The following is a 16363-nucleotide window of genomic DNA, read 5'->3' as shown; positions in this document are numbered from 1 at the left end:
AATTATCTCGAAATATAGACTTGGACACGGTGGAGGAGGGCGCAGATGAAAGAGGTGGTCAGAGCAAATTCCGCAGCTTTCAGTGTTTCTCCGCAGCCCGGACCCACTCCACAGTCCTCTGGGTCTCCAATTTCCAGCCCCCCAAGTCCCAGGCTGGCCGGAGCTGGGGTGGGTACGGCACTGCAGCCTGGGACGGCGCCGGCCGCTCCAGCCACAGTTCAAAGCGCAGGGGGCGCGTCCGCCTAGCAGCCGGGAATGTCCGGCCGCTTAAAGCGCTCGCCGGCTCTTTTGTTCCCCAGACCCGGCCTCCGGGGAGAGGGGGCTGGGGGAGGGGACCGGAGGGGAGGGAAGGGGGGCGGCGGGCGGCGGGAGGAGGGCGGGGCGGGCGCGGGCAGTGTGAGTGCGGAGCGCGCACCCCGGGCGAGGCTGACAGATCGCCGGGGTAGGTGCAAGATGGCGCAAGCGGCGCTCCCCCGGCGCCCCCGGAGCTCCTAGGCAGACATGTGGCCCCAGCCCCCCGCCGCTCGGGCTCGGCCCCGGCCGGAGCCCCGGCCCCGGCCCCGGCGCCGGCCTCGCGGGACGCTGTGAGCCGCGAGAGGCCCCGGAGCCGCGCAGCGCCGAGTGGAGCAGACGGAGAGCCCCATGGCTGCTCCGCGCGCCGCGCCCCCGCGCAGCCCGCCCGCGCCGCGCCGGCCCCGGCTCCCGCTGCCGCCCCGGCTCCTGCTGCTGCTGCTGCTGCTGCTGCTGCCGCCCGCGCCGAGCGCTGGTGAGCGAGGGCGCCGCTTCTGTGCGGCTGCGGACCGAGCCCCGGGCTGGGAAAGGAGGAGTGAGCGGGCACGAGGGGCGGACCTGCGGGCGGACCTCAGCCCCGGCAGGAGCGACTTGCCCGAGAAGGGGAGCGGAGGCGGGCGGGGCGGAGCCCGGGCGAGGGCACCAACGCCGGGCTGCTGGGGGCGGCAGGGGTATGCTGAGGACGGAACCCTTCGGGAGGGACAGGGCTTAGCCCGCGGCGCCGCTAGGACGTGGGGACCAACGCGACCCCGGACCGAGGGTCAAGGAGCGCGGCAAAGCGGGAGCTAGGCAGACAGACCAGAGTTGGGGAGCGGGAGAATCCAGCCCGGGGGGTTGGGGCGCTGGGCTGAGTCCCGTCGGAGAGGACGAGCTGCGTGCTCGGAGCTCGGCGGCGGTCACAGAGTAGCCCGAAGGACCGAGACGGAGACTGGAGACAGCAGACCTGGGGGCAGAGGCCGGGACCCAGCGGGCTGCCAGGACTGGATTTGGAGGTAGGACCCAGACGAGGAGTGCACGGGAGGGACGGAGGAAGAGAGAGAGAAGATTCCCGGCCGCCGCGCAAGGGGAGGAGGACATCCGAGAGACTCCCTGCGAGTTGAGGAAGGGGGATGGCAGCTGACCGAGAGCTACGGAGCGAGCGCGGGGATGCCCACGTGCCCGCCCTTCCCCGGAGTGTGCACAAGCACGGCGGCCCTGTCCCCAGGCTCCGGGATCTGCCGGCTTTGCTGCCCAGAGCTCCGTAACGACACTCTGCCCTCTCAGTGGCTGTAATGGGTGAAAATCTTGTCCTTTCTCCTCCCACCACAAACTCTAAGCAGACACGCATCTGGGCCCAATTCTTTCTCCCCTCAGGTCGGAGAAGCTGCCATCGGGTCCGCATCTAGCAGAAACTTTATTCCCCAGTTGCTATACAGGGTTGGTTTGGGGGGCGAAGCAGTTGCAACACAGGTCACGGGAAAGATGGGTAGGGGTTTGAAGGGGTTTGATCCTCAAGTGTCTTTAAATGTTACATATCCACGAGGGTGTGGGGACCGCCCATCATCCCAGCCCTCTTCCTTCTTTCTTTCCACTCGAGAGGGCGCTGGTCTGTTAGGGAGGAACAGCCCCAGGATCACTAGTTTTCTGCCAATGTGAGGAGGGGTCTGTGGCCACCCTTTCAGCCCAGGTAGGTTCGTATCTCCTGCAGTGAAATTGTAACTGGTCTGGTGAGCTGCTTGTTGGAGAAGTTGGCGACTTGGCATCATGCCTGGGATTGGATTGCTTCTTTCCCTTAAAGCGTTTCTTGATTTCTCCACCACACTCACTCTTCTCCCTTCCCTCCTTCCCCCTCTTCTTCCAGCTCTTCTCTGTTCTGCAGGAATGAATCTGTTGCTGTGAGTAAAGGTTCTAGGAACCCCGTCTCTCTGAACTTTGGGAAATCTGAGTTGATGTTTGGTACCCCTCATCTCTCCTTAAGACAAAAACCCAGCTCAGGGGAGGTGGGCTGGGGGAATGCCCAGCACATCCTAGGGGAGGGGCAATGGAGTTGGGCCTTAGCGGAGCCTGTACTTGGTACTGGACCCACCAACCCTGCTCCCTGCCAGGTGGCCACCAGGCGTCAGATGGTTTTGCAAGCAAAAAGAAGCAGTTTTATTTCTATCTCACTTTATATTCATCTAGAACGTTTTGGAATTTTTTATGGATTTTAGAGAGAGAAAAACATTGATTTGTTGTTCCACTTATTCCTTCTTTCATTCATTGATTCTTGTGTATGCCCTGACCCGGGACACTTTTCGTAGTGTCTGTAAGTCTGTTCATCATATTCAACAACCCTGTGACTCACGCTGTATTGTTGTTGTTCCTGATTTAAACAGATGAGGAATGGGAAGCCAGGACAGGTTGAATACTTTGCCTAAGGTCACACTCTGAAAGTCTGTGATGCTTCATTACTTAACCACGGTGACCACAGAAGTGGCAGCAGCTGTCTTGGCATCAGTCTTGCTTTGGGATCCCAGATGTGCAACTATTAACTGTGAGACTGTGGACAAGTTGCTTAATTATCTCTGGGCTTCAATTTCCTTGTAAAAGAAGAAATAGTGTAAATAACGTCTATTTCTCTGAGATGGTGTGCTGATTAAGTAAAATATTGCATGAGATGACACTTCATAATGCATAATGTTCTACATATTAACAGAGATTCCTATTAACATTACAGAAAGATGGGGATGGGGATGTAGAGATCCAGAGAACTTAGAGCTCCCGTGCGTGGAGTTTTTTCTGTCTGCTCACTCCACACTGACCTCTCCTTTTTCCCTTCTCTCCCCTGCACAATGCAGGTCTTGACCACTCTGCCGAACTGGCATTTGCTGTGGAGCCAAGCGATGATGTGGCTGTCCCTGGGCAGCCTGTAGTGCTGGACTGCAAGGTGGAGGGGACCCCTCCAGTGCGAATCACCTGGAGGAAGAATGGGGTGGAGCTGTCAGAGAGTGCCCACTCCACCATGCTGGCCAATGGGTCCTTGATGATTCATCACTTCCTGCTGGATCGAGGAGGCAGCCCTTCAGATGAAGGTGACTATGAGTGTGTGGCTCAGAACCGCTTTGGGCTGGTGGTCAGCCGGAAGGCTCGCATCCAGGCTGCAAGTAAGTGGGCGTCCTTTACTTTTCTTTCCCAGACCAGGAGTGGGGGGGCATGGGGAGCAAGGGAACCATTCCATCCTATGCGGCCTTCTGGAGGACTAATTTCTCATGGGTCAGTTGAGACGGATGTAGCTGTAATTTTATGGTGGCGAAATTATATCATATGCTCACTTAACTGATTGGAATGTGATTTGGCCAGAATATAGCCAAACACTGGAGGGGGAAGAGGGAGAGAGAGTGAGCTCTTCATCCAGCTTTGTGTGTCCTCATTCCCATGTGCTCGGATGCTGTGAGCTTCCTGGTCCATTGCGGAGGAGTCTGGTGTTTCAAGATAAACGGTTGTCATACCTTTGGGTTATTTAAGAGATTTTTGAAGGGAAATTTTTGGCTACATGGAATTTTATTTTATTTTATTTTTTAAAGATTTTATTTATTTATTTTTAGAGAGGGAATGGGGGGAGAAAGAGAGAGAGAGAGAAATATCAATGTGCAGTTGCTGGGGGTCATGGCCTGCAACCCAGGCATGTACCCTGACTAGGAATCGAACCTGCGACACTTTGGTTCGCAGCCTGAGTTCAATCCACTGAGCTACGCCAACCAGGGCTGGAATTTTAAATTATGTGCTGACTTTAAACCTTTTGGGTAGGATAAATCCTCATGATACCAGCAATGACATTCTGAAACTTGTCAAAAATTTGCTTTGCAAAAAATTCGGTAGAATGATTTCAGAGTTATTACAATAATAGTGTTACACTACTCCCACTCACCTTCATGAAGACGTGTTTTTTTTTAAATTTCAGTTTTATCGAGGTATAGTTGACAATAAACTCATAAGCTACTGAAAGTGTACATTGTGATGACCTGATATCTGATGTGCTTTTTGGAATGGGAGACAAGAGGCCAGGCCAGGTGTCTCGGCTCTGGAGCTGCGCCCTGCCCGTGCTGGTTGTGGGTGGTGGGGACATGGCTGTACTTTGCTGCCCTGTGCTGCAAAATTCTGTTGTTGTCGAGTGTCATCTGTGAATACTCACAGGAATGTGTTGTGTAAACCAAAATTAGCTCTGTATCTTGGGGAGATGGCAGGCTACTTTCGGGGATGCATGGACGAGAACCACTGCTCCTGAGAAATGACAAAAGTCGAGGCAGGTGCATACGGTCTCTGTCCTCTATCTCTGTCCTGCTCCGGGAGGGGCTCCCTTAAAGAGGCCGCTTTAACTTTGGCTGACAATAATTCTAGCTGACGCTTATTAAGCACTTGCTGCATGAGGGGCACCCTAAGTACTCAGCATGAATTATCCCATTTTGTCATCACAGTGACCCAGGAAGAAAGGCAGAAACCCCTTTTACAGATGAGAACACTGACTCTTAGGGGGATTTGGGGACATTCTGGTAAGCAGAGGAGTCGGGACTGCAGCCCAGGCAGCCTGACCCCTGCCCCCTCCTGTGGCATGCTGCCTCTTTCCTGTCTGATCACTGGCAAGCTTCTTCCTGGCTCTGCGGGCATTTGCACAGTTGCTCTGAACGGCTGGTGAGTGATGAATCGCTCTGAGGCAGGAGCCTTCTCGTTGAGTTTGAGATGCCCCTTTGTTCTGAGGAAGGCTGACGCAGGCCCCCATATGGAGCTCTCTGGGAGGCAGCTCTGGACCTCGAGACTGCAGCACTTCTGGCTCAGCGACCCCACGTCGCCTGGCCCTCCTGGAAGTGTAGCGGACGGCTGGTGCAGCCTCTGAGCAGATGGCTGGGTGTGAGGAAGAGAAGCATGGACAGAGGGTAGGGACCTGAGGAAGTCTGCGGGTGGGAGATGACCCCACAGCCTGGCCCGCGTCTGTGCCAAGGGATAGATGACCTCTGCCCCACCAGCCCGGAATTCTGGGAGATAAATCCCCAGGTGCTTCTATATAGTTAATTGTAAGTGTGCTTTTCTATAAATGGTAATACTTTCAAGATGTTTGGTTTCCTTAAACTCCTAGCAGTATAAAAACTCACACTGAGGGCTCTGGCTGGGGGAAGCGGTGGTGGGTAAGGTCAGCCCAGTTAAGCCTTTAGCGTCCTGGCGACAGCTGGGCATGTTGCCATCAGACACTGGCAGTCTGATATGGCCTCTCTCTCCCCACAAGGCTGGTGGCCCCAGGGGATAACCAACCAAGAGGCTGGACCCCTTTTCTCACTTCACAGGCTGACGTCCCTAGAATCCTCCAAAGCTGCTTAGTCGCCTAGGTTTCCCCCTTCGGTGATAATGCCCTGCCTGCCTGGTGCCTGCAGGCACTACAGATGTTGTGTGACATGGGAGGGTGCTTTGCTGGAAAGGTGTGAGGAGCCCCTCTGAAGCCCCGTGCTTCTCCCGCCTGCTCCCCAGAGGCTGATGGGGAGGGGGCATGCTAAGCACCCCTCACAGACACACAAGCCACCCGGAGGACTGACCCAGTGCGGCAGGGGATCCAGGTCTGCCTGGGCAGGCCCTTGGGGGCACCTGGCCTGACTGCTGGGAGTACTCCCCTTCTATCCCAGTGGGCTTGGCTGCCACCTTTGGAAAACGACCTGACCAGGGTGGGCGAAACTATGGGCTGATTGCCTGGGGACTTCAGTTCCAAGTATCCCCCTTTAGGATGGAGTGGGTCAGGTCCTCAGAGTACTCAGGCTTCCAGCACGTCTGGTTTCTCTGCCTTGCTGCTCCACTCCGTGTGCTTATTGTTTGGGGGCTGGACATGGAGACCCTGGACACGCTCACCTCTCCGTGGCCCGGCTTCCTCACCTGTGAAATGGACATCCTACTTCATGAGACGGGTGTAGGGACCAGCACACCCCTCACGTTGCCTGGCCCGAGGGCACTCAGCAGTGGGAGCCAGTACTTTAATCTCCACGTAAAGGCGGCTCCACTGACTGACTAACAAAAGCAAACTGCCTGGGCCTGTGGCTTCCTCCCTCCCTGGGATTTAGTTCGGGTGCACTGCAGGGAAATCTCTCAGGGAATGGAATTATTGGAGCCCCAGCGGGACTTGTTCTGTTTTAGCCCCTTCCTGGGAGGGCCTGGGGATTCTCCCAAGCCTTTGGGTACCGGCTGAAGCTGGGTTGTTGAGACCCTCTACCGTCCCTCTGGAGGGGCTCAGGGCAGCCTGTGGGTCACCTGACCCAGGGGAACACGTGCCCTGACTCATACCTATTGAGGTCTGAGTGCCTGGATGTCTCCAAAGAGGGATGGGCTAGCTCCAGGAAGGGCGATACTCGGGAGGACACCCCCAGCTCCCCTCAGGCAGAAGCCCTCAGTTCCTGCCCTTTGGGTCGCGGCCTCAGGTCTTAGTGCGAGGCCCTCGGGGGGACTGGAGTGAAGAGCTATGGGATCCAGAGCAGGACTTCTCAAACCTGACTGTGCCTGGGAATTACCTGAGGATCATGATGAAATTCAGATTTTGAATTTGCAGGGCCAGGCCAAGGGGGCTTCTGCATGTCTCGCAGGAGCCCCAGTGATGCTGACGCTGCTGGCCTGCAGGTGCTGGAGCAGAGCCCGCTCCCAGGCCACAGTCACTGGTGTGTGGTCTGTAGGCAGCACAGCGCAGTCTGAAACACGTGGGCTCCACGGCCAGGCCTAGGTGGGTAGGCTTGAACCCATCTCTGCTACACCTTGGTAGTGTGTTCTCAGCATAAATTACTTAACCCTCTCAACCTCTGATGAAAATTGGCATAATGTCCCATCAGGCTATCAGGGCTGTTGGAGGATTGAATGAGGTCTTGGGTGTAAAGCATCTGGCACAGGATTGGCATCTAGAAAATGTTCATTGAGTGCTATTGTCAGTGTTAGGTATTGACCACTAGTTTAGGATGGGGTCCAGCCTGTTTCAGTGCCTCCATCTGAGCCTGGAGCCATCCCAACTGGGCATGCTCAATAGCGGTTATGAGGGTGGGCTATGGAGCATGGAGGTCAGGAGACTCTGGCTAGGTGGGCTTGGCCAAGTCACTTAACCTCTCTGAGTCTCGGTTCCTTTTTTAAGAGTGTATTTATTTATTTTCAGGGAGAGGAGAAAGGAGGGAGAAAGAGAAGGAGAGAAACATGATGTGTGAGAGAAACAGCGATCGGCTGCCTCTCTCACGCCGCCAGCTGGGGATTTGGTCCACAGTCCAGGCCTGTGACCCGACTGGGAATCAAACTGGCAAACTTTTGGTCTGCAGGCTGGCACTCAGTCCACTGAACCACACCAGCCAGGGCTCAGTTTCACCATCTTTACAATGGAGAAATAGTACTTACCAAGGAGAAGTCTTGTGAGGATCACCTAGGATAATGGGAGTAAAGAATTTAGCAGGTACTGGGCACATCGAAGGTGTTCCTTAAAGAGTAACTGTCATCATTCCGGGGAGGTATTCAAGAGGAGAAATGTGAAGTGCTAAACTCTGTTGATTGTGGTGGTTCCAGCAAGACCCCTGGTGAGCTCAGACCCCTAGAGAGAGGCAGTGGGGTGGGGTGAGAGCGGAGACAGTCCAGCTCTAGTCCCCTGCTGTCTCCACATCAGTAAGTCACTGCTTCTCAGGCTCTCGGGTACCCACTTCTAAAGTCTAGATCATTCTCAGCCTGCCCGAGGGAGGGCAGCTTAACCAGCTACTCTGAAATCCTCTCGTGGCAGCAAGACCCGTGGCCGTGCACGTCTGCGGGCAGAGTCTGGCACAGGTCTGTGGAACGGGATCCAGGTGGGGTCGGGCAAACTATGGGCTGGAGCGGCTGGCAGCGCAGTTTGTGTAGGGGCTCACTGGATGCAGGGGGTCCTGGAGGAGGGCCTCTGTCTAGCGCAGTGGGTTGTGGGGGGAAGTGGTTTCTGGAGCAGTGGCTGGTGGCCCTGGAGACCTTTGCCACTTGGAGCAAAGACCTGTTGTATGCTTAGACCTGGTATGTGGGACCCAGGTTCCTTTCTCCCGGAACAGCAGCTCAGCAGAGGGAGCCCTGAGGAAGCCTCCCCCTCTGGCCCTCAAACACACACATCTGCCTCCCCACGAGGGCAGCAATCAGGTCCTGCAGTGGAAGTGTCACTGGTGTGATGAGTGAGTGGCCATACCCAGGTGGCTTCCCCATACATACGCCATGGCACAGAGGTAGGTGCAGATGGGTGAGATTCAGGCCCTTTGACCTTCCAGTCAGCACTCCACAGACAGGCCCCTTCTGACACTCCTGAGAGGCGATGAGGTATGAAGGAAAGACCCTTGCGTGGACACCAGGCATCCTGAGTAGATCTGGGCAAGTCACTCACCCTCTCTGGGCTTTGCTTTTCTCATTGTAAAACTGGGCAGTTGGACTGAGGTTTGTCTCTGCCCTAGAGTATTAAGGCTTCCTTGTTATCCACCAGCCCTCGGGATATGCCTACCTTCTTTGGGCCTTTTCCCAGTCTATTCTCAAGTCTGCTTCTCCTTATCCAGTCCTTCCCTAAAGACCACTTAGTTTGCAGTCATTTCTTCTGCCCCCCTGCTAAGGCAGGCAGTATTTGTGGTCTGGGGCATTCAGGCTCAACCTCCCTCTCAGAGATGGCTGCTTGCATTGCTAAGTAACTGTTTTGTGGCTGGATATTCCATCTGTCTCCTCCACTAGATTTTAAGCTCCTAAAGGGCTTCTGTTTCTTTTGTATTTCTCACTTCTCTTTCTTTTGTATTTCTCACATCCCCTGCCTGTGGAGCCTGGTAAAAACTAAATGGACATGTGGCCTTCCGGGTGCAAAGCTCTGGCTCTCTTGTTTCTCTTTCTGCTTCTGTTTTGCGTGCTCTCTCTCTCTCTCTCTGTCTCCCTTCTCTCTCTCTCTCTCTCCACCCCCCACCCCCCGTCTGTCTCTCCCTGGCTCATAATTGATAGCATAGCTCAAAGGAGCAGAAGCTTGTGAGCAGGGAGGATCGGCAGGAGAATATAACACTCTCGGGGCACGCACAGCCATGGGGCGGCTGCTGCTGCGTGTTTATCTCTGGAGGAACTGAGACTCTTCCTTGCCAGATGGGGTGTGAATCAGGGACCAAATTGCTTGGTGTCCCTCATGGCTGGGTCTTGGGGTCTCCTGCCTTGGACTTTATTCCCTAGCTGAATGAGGCCTATATCCCCAGGCCCATTGGCCCCCAATTGTTGGGGAAGGGCCCCCCTCACTTCCACCCGCAGGACTGGAGTGTGGAAGTCGAATGCTTCTGGTTCCCACACCTTGGCTCCACTGTCGCAGGCAGCCAGCTGGCCCCTTGAACACAATGTGCAAATCTTCTCTGTTCCTGTTCCCGGCATTGTCCCTGGCCAGGCGCCTTGGCTGGGAATGCAGGCCGGTGAATAGGAGAGGCATTTGCAGCCTGCAAATGAAACAGGCCCCCAGCCCCCCTCAATTCCCTGTCCGCTCCCCACCCCCAGGGAGAAAGGACTTTTTCACTCCTGGCCTTCTTGTATTGCCTGTCTCTCCTGTATAGAGTCCCTGCAGGCGCGAGTGTGTGTGTGCGTGTGCGTGTGCGTGTGTGTGTGTGTGTAAGAGAGAGAGACTTTTCACAGCAGCCCGAAGGCTGTTCTACACAGTCTTCAATAACAGTAGGGTGGAACAGAAGGGCACCCAGGATGGAAAACCAAACAGCTCACTGCTGTCTTTGTTTAAACTGGACCGAGTGATTCCAAAAATGTCTGCCTTGTGTAACTAACCTATGGCTCCTTAGGATTCTCTGGCCATAGTCTTGATGCAACAAGGAACCTAGGGTTGAGACCAGGGGTGTACGTGTGTGTACGAGTGCGCAGCTGTGCTTGCGTATTGCCACATGTACCTGTGTGGGGACCTAAGCATACTAGTGCGTACCTGAAGGATGCGCATGGAACCTGGGTTTGGGGTCCAGCTCTCCTTGAAAGGTCTTCTTGTGGGAATCCGTCTCCCCATAAGCTTTGTGGCCAGGCTAGAGAGCCAGAGTGGACAGAGCTGGTGCCAGGCCAGAGGCAGTGGTAGATAGTTGTATTAGGTCTAGCAGGGGGCTGACACCTACCCAGCCCCCTGAAGTGAGAGAGGAGGAGGGAGGTGAGTCCTAGGTCACTGGTAGAGGGCTGGGGTGGGGTGGGGGGCTTCCACGATGGGCACGCAGGCGTGGCCACAGTATCTGGGGAGTCTAGGCCGTAGTTTTCTCATTCATGAGGCGTGTGCCGACTGTCTGGCTGCAGTCTGAGCCTGCTGCCCTGTGCCACTCCGTCCTCCCCAAAGGACAGCTCTTTGATTTCTGAGCTTGCCTCCTCCTACCCCTAACTTTGTTCACCCACTTCTGAGAAATGCTAACCCTCTGTGACTGCCCTCAAATGTAAGGCAAGGGCAGAGGAGAGAGCCATCTCTACAGACTGGAGCAGTCCCAGTGGCCTCCCGAGGGGATGAGTGGACAGGTGATGTTGGGACCCAGTGAATGTGGAAAGGGCAGAGGCCAAACAAAGTCCTGAAGAGGGGTGACCAGGAGGGGCTCCCAGCCAGCTCACAGGGAAGTGGAGGGGGCTTAATGCAGGCCAGCCAGCCACCTGATTCCGGCAGTGGGAGAATTCCATGCCAACGGCTCACATCCCAGCCGTTACCTCCCACTCACCCTTCTCCATCTCTTCTCTTGATCTGGGTCTCAGTGCTCTTCGACACCCCACATACGCTGCCCCTTACTCACCTCTGCCTTCCTGTGAGACCACGTTTAGGGTCTTTGACTATCATCCTGTATCCCTAGTTTCTCTTGCCCACTGTCTTCCTTTCTCCAGCTCCTCTCTTTCTGTTGTCTTTTCCTTCTTCCTGCCTCTTTCTCCATTTGTGCTGATTTCTGGGTCCGTCATCCTCTGCTGCGCTTGGAGGGAGACCTTTCTGTTTCAGGAGCAAAGTAGGTGAGCTCAGGCCTCAGCACAGAGCAAAGAGACAGGGAAAAGGCAGAGAGCGTCAGGTTCATAGAGGACCCCAGAGGAAGGGGACCCTGGCCTCCCCAGCAAGTCGAAGCCTCCCCGGGGGGCAGACCTTCACCGAGAGGAATCTGAGAACACTGGCCCCTGCTTGGGGCCTGTCTCTGAGCCTGGACACTGACCACAGTGGGTGGTGGGGGCAGCTCTCTGGAATGCTGGTGTTGGGTTGCAGTGCAGATGTGAGCAGTGATAATGGGCAGGAACTGGACTTTCTGGTCTGGCTGCTGCCCCCAAGGCCATTGGAATGTGAGGGGGAACAAGCAAGAGGCCCCAGGGACTTGGGGTGGGCAGATGGAGACCAGACCACCTCAGTGGGGAGGAGGGGACAGACCACCGGCAGAGAGGACCAAGTTCTAGCCCTGTCACTGAATTGCAGGCTGCAACAAAAGCATCCTGAAATTCCCAGTCCTCGCAGGACCTTGGAGGCCTTCCCAGCCTCCAGGTCGAATCCCAGGCATCCAGAGCTGTGAGAGAGACCTTGGAGCTCTTACGGTCCGATCTTCTCATTTTACAGACTCAAAAACTGAGGCCCTGACAAGGTAACCTGCCGAAGCCCGGCTGGTCTCCCAGCCTGGGCAGGTAAGCGAGCCACTTGGGCCCCTCGAGCTTCCCTTCTCTCTGGTTGGAAAAGGGAGTATCCTTTTGTATTTCCCAGAGCAGGCTGGCAGGCACATTTCTGTTTTTCTTGGGTCCTGCTGTGCCCAGGCTTTGTCAGTGGTTTCAGTTCTGGGTGTGAGTTTTAACCAGTCTTGGGTGGGGGCTCCTGTCACCCACGACAGAGGGTCTCTGAGTTTCCCAGGCACCCTGGGTGCTGAGCTGAGTGGTGTGAGGGCCACCTGTGTGTTGGTGCTGGTGGTGGACTAACTCATAGTTATAGAAGCCGTCCTAGCATTTATTATGGAGCTACACTGTCTTAAGATCTTTATGTATTAATTTAGTTAATTCCCACAATTCCACTAATAGGTATTACTAGTCCTATTTTACAGATGAGTAAACAGAAGCCCAGAATGATTAATTAACTTGCCCAAGGGTACAGAGTACGTAGATGAACTGGGATTTAAACCCAGGTCTGCCTGACCCAAAATTCAATGTCTGGAGCTCCTGAGAAGGGGCTGGAGCCCTTTGAGAATATAATCAGTACTAATGCCTCAGAAACAGAGGCAGGTACATGGGTACGTGCAGGGTTGGGGTGGGGGTGTGTTGGGAGTAGAGAACAGCTTAGGACTCTGCCAAAGTGGGAGCCACTTCTGGGCAGGCCAGGCAGGGCTATCCCCGCCCCACCCCCCATTATCCCCAGGCACTGCTGGAGGCCCTTGGAGACTCTGGAGGGCCAGCTGGGCTGGGATGCTGGGCTGTGGAGTCTTGCCCTACCTGTGAGGCTGGCAGGAAAGGAAATTGGGAGGGAGGGTGCTGGGGCTGCTGGAGGTGGAGGTGGGAGTTGCTTCTCTCCCAGGAGGGAAGACTAGTTACCCTCCCCCTGGGGCCCCCTCAGCTCCCTTTCCCTTTCTAGTTTCCCAGAATAATGATGCTGATTGCTCCACATCTGTCGTAATTACTCTTTGTTTGAAAATTCAGAACAAATCACAGGAGAGGAACTGGTGTGACTCGGGGAAGGATCTTTCTCCCCAGGGGTTCTGTTGGCAGGGAGGGGTAGTAGGAAAAGCCACAGTTAGGCTGGAGGAGCCAGGCTGCTTGCTGATTGTCCTTGCCTGGGTGAGGTGGCCTAGGGCCTCCTGGAGTTACGTGCCCCCACCGCCACCCCAGGCCACAGTCCCTACGTGCCATGGTGGCTGGGAGACTCTGCCCCATCCCAACCCGAGGGTCCCCTGCCCTCTCGGCCCCACCGAATAATGGGCTGGGCGAAGGCGCAGTAACCTGAGAGGCACAGCAGGCAGGGGCAGCCCCAGGGGTGGCGCAGGGGTCCTTATTCACAAGAGGAGCTGGGCGGTTGTGGGTCCCTGGAAGAGGGGCAGGCGCTGGGTCTCAGAGGTGAGAACCCATAAAGGGACTTACTTCCAGGGAGCACCAAACCAGACCCTCCCAGGGCATGTAGGAGCCCTGGAAACTCGGGGCTTTCACATGCGCTTCTCCGAAGTCTGACTTCTGGTGAGGGCCTTGCTTCCAGCTCGCACCCCTCGCCCAGAGGACCTTGATTTAGTGGACCACTAATTCCTAGGGCATGCGGCCCTGCCTGCCACAGCAGCCCTCCATGTCCCCCTCTCAAACCAGCCCCTTCCCACCAGGGACTGTGTCTGCAGACTCTACACACTTTTGTGGGGAGAAATCAGGACAACCCAGAATTCATCCCCAAACTTTACTTGTCATGAAACCCCAGCATTCTCGCCTGGGACCATGGGGGACTATGGTCCCCCTCAAGGGTCCGAAGCTTGTGCAAGATGCACAGAGACTTGCACCGAGGGCTGATTCTGGGTTCAAACTTTCTCTCTCCCTTAAAGGCCTCAGTTTGTCTTTGTGGGAAATGGGTGAGAGCATGGTCCTACCTGTCTGCTGGTGGGGAGAGGATGAGTAGGATCCTGCCGCCCATCCACTAAGAGAGGCACCGTCAGTTTATGTTTCAGCGGGGCAGAGACAGGACCCCACAGGAAGTGCCAGGCTTGGGCTGGGAGGGGACACCTCCTGGAATCCCACCATTACTGCCTGAGGGTCATGAGAAGAGCTTACTTAGCCTTGGCTCAGACAGCATCGTGCTTCTGTGCCCTCCCTCACTCCCACTTCAGCCAGAAACTGCTTTAAAATGTATGTATTCAACTCATCCCTTTGTGATTATGGACCCAAGTTCACCTCCTGGAGTCTCAGTTTCCTCATAGGCAGCAGGTGGTGTGGAGAGGACCACATGAAAAGATTCCTAAAGCCCTTCCCACTTCTACAATTCTGAGACGCTGCCCGTTTTTTTTTTTTTTTAGCGTTATTCCTCCTCCCCGTCCCGCCCCTCCCTGTCTGTCTCCAGGCTCGCTCCAGTTCCCTCCTCCGTCTCCCTCAATCCCTGTGTCCCTCAATCCCTATATCGAGCTCTCCTGGAGCACTGAGCTGGGTGGGCCTCCTCCTTTCGCAAATGTCAAGATCAAAGTTTTGCAGAAAAAGCTCTAATCATTCTACCCTCTTTCGCTGCCCCTACGTGGGGGCAGCCCTCTTCTCACTTTCGCCAGCTCACGTGTCCAAAGCTGCGCGCGGGTCCTTGGCGCTCGCGGGACCGTGCCCCCCTGGGATGTTGCAGTGAGCTCGCCCGTCCCGCGTGCGCTCCCGGAGCCGGGTCTCCTGCGAAGCCCGTACCGCTCAGGGCCGAGGTCGGCAGAGAGTGGCCGGGGAGGAGCCGGCTCCACGAACGACCTCTGTCCCTTGCAGCGGACAGGAAGTACGAACCCTCCCTTCAGGCACTAAGCGGCTGCTTCTGGCCTAGTAGAGCTCGGTGGCCAGATGTGCAGCAGAACTACGTGCATTTAACCCCGCACCGCGCCGAGGCGGAGGTGCTAGGTCTCCGCTCCCCCGTGTGTCTGTGGGTTGTGAACATGGGTGTGCATGTGCAAGTGTGTGTGAGTATATGTTGTCTGTGAATGTACGTGTGTCTTGCTTCCTGGAGTCCTGGGCTCGGCACCTGAGGGTCACTACTTCCCTGGCCTACCTTGACCAGGGCCGGAAGAGACTATTACTTGCTAACTCCCGGATTCAACGCCCCGCCGCCCCGCCCCCATCCAGGAGCCCGAACTGGGTTCGCAGCTCCCTTTCTCCTCATTGGCTTGGGGTGTAGTCCAGGGACTACTGAGGAGGAGCTAGAGCCAGACAAAAGTTTGTGGGCAGACCTTTCTCTACAGGCCAACTCTGCGAGGAAAAGGAAGAAAAGAAAGGTCTCAGAGCCTTTTCCAATAGCAGACTTGAACATAGGGGTGGGTGCTTGTCGCTCCGGGCAAACAGGAAGACAGGATTGGGGAGGGGGTAAAGCTTTCCAGGATGCGGTGACCCTCCTCCTCTCCCCTCTCGCCAGCCTCCTGCCCGTGTTTCTGTTATCACTGCCCTGGAAGCCGAGGCAGAGAGAGAGCGCTGCCGGGAGGCCTGGGTGCACAGGGCTGGGAGCGCAAGGTCTAGGTGCTCTTTCCAACAAACAGGTTGATTGGCCGGATGGGATTTGGGCTCCAACTTCAGAGCCAGGATCTTGAAGAATTGAAACCCAGTATCTGGTTTGTGATAAACAATTCTTGGATCTTTTTCTGTCATCCTCACCCCTTGTTCGGTTACTTTTGTTTTGACTCCTCCGTCCTGGCTATATGGAATGTCACCCCCTTTCTGCAATAATTCCCTTCACCCTCATTTTTGGAGATCTCTTAAAATGGTATTCCAAACCTCCAGTACCTTAGAGAAGCCCTAATTTAGTCCCACTTGCAGATTGGATTAGAATATTCTTCCTTCTATTATGTCAGGTTACCAATAATGATATTACATAGAATGAGTCTCTGGATTGAGCCTGCTTGATATTCCTGCCCTCCTGTGTTTCTGATTTTGCTTCTCAAATCAGTCATTTTCCCATCAAACTGTGACAAAAATCAAGATAATTACAAGCAAGTTGCTAACGGTGATATTGATAAGATCAAGGCTTTCCTGAAATAAAGCAATAGAGCTTTCATTACATCAGTTCAAGAAAGATGCGTCGGTCTGTGTGCCCAGCTTCGCTTTCCGGGGGTGGGAGGAATCGGAAGACTTAGTCTATCCGGAGGCAGTGCGCATATAGCTTGTCCCGCTCACTGGTCTGCACACTCCTCGACTGGAGGGGCTCGCTCCTCTGCATCCTCAGTGCTGAGGGTGGGACTCGGCTTGGAGTTGTACCTGGAGAGGGTGAGAGAATGGGGAGCCTGGGTATGTAAACACCTCCTGCTTGCAGTGCATCCCTCACCCCCTGGAGCTAACAGCCTGGGGCTGGAGGGGAGGGCTGATAGTTGAGTCAGATACTACTCCCCAAGGGCCTATGGGGTGGTTTCACCTAGCCATTCTCCCAGGCTCCTGAGTCCCTATGTCAGGAGCCGAGAACGGGCATGTGTGCATCTGT

At 55.4% G+C, this 16363-nt stretch overlaps 1 protein-coding gene across 3 annotated transcripts in view; it reads left to right on the top strand.

Annotated features, from left to right (window-relative positions):
* The first annotated feature begins 618 nt into the window (after window positions 1-618).
* IGDCC3 (immunoglobulin superfamily DCC subclass member 3) overlaps window positions 619-16363 on the top strand; it is a 38861-nt gene continuing 23116 nt past the window's right edge. For 2 of the 3 annotated variants that reach the window (XM_036009265.1, XM_028506355.2), the window contains exons 1-2: window positions 619-766; window positions 3108-3413. In XM_036009265.1, coding sequence (XP_035865158.1) covers window positions 643-766; window positions 3108-3413 — 430 coding nt within the window. In that variant the 5' untranslated portion in view covers window positions 619-642. Of the gene's footprint in view, window positions 767-1205; window positions 1284-3107; window positions 3414-16363 lie in introns of those variants that run through there. The other variant, XM_036009269.1, reaches the window with a different exon arrangement.

The sequence above is a fragment of the Phyllostomus discolor genome, chromosome 1 (assembly GCF_004126475.2).
Source record: "Phyllostomus discolor isolate MPI-MPIP mPhyDis1 chromosome 1, mPhyDis1.pri.v3, whole genome shotgun sequence".
NCBI classification, from domain to species: domain Eukaryota; kingdom Metazoa; phylum Chordata; class Mammalia; order Chiroptera; family Phyllostomidae; genus Phyllostomus; species Phyllostomus discolor.
The sequence above is the reverse complement of the archived record's forward strand: the minus strand, read 5'-3'. Positions and strand labels throughout refer to the sequence as shown.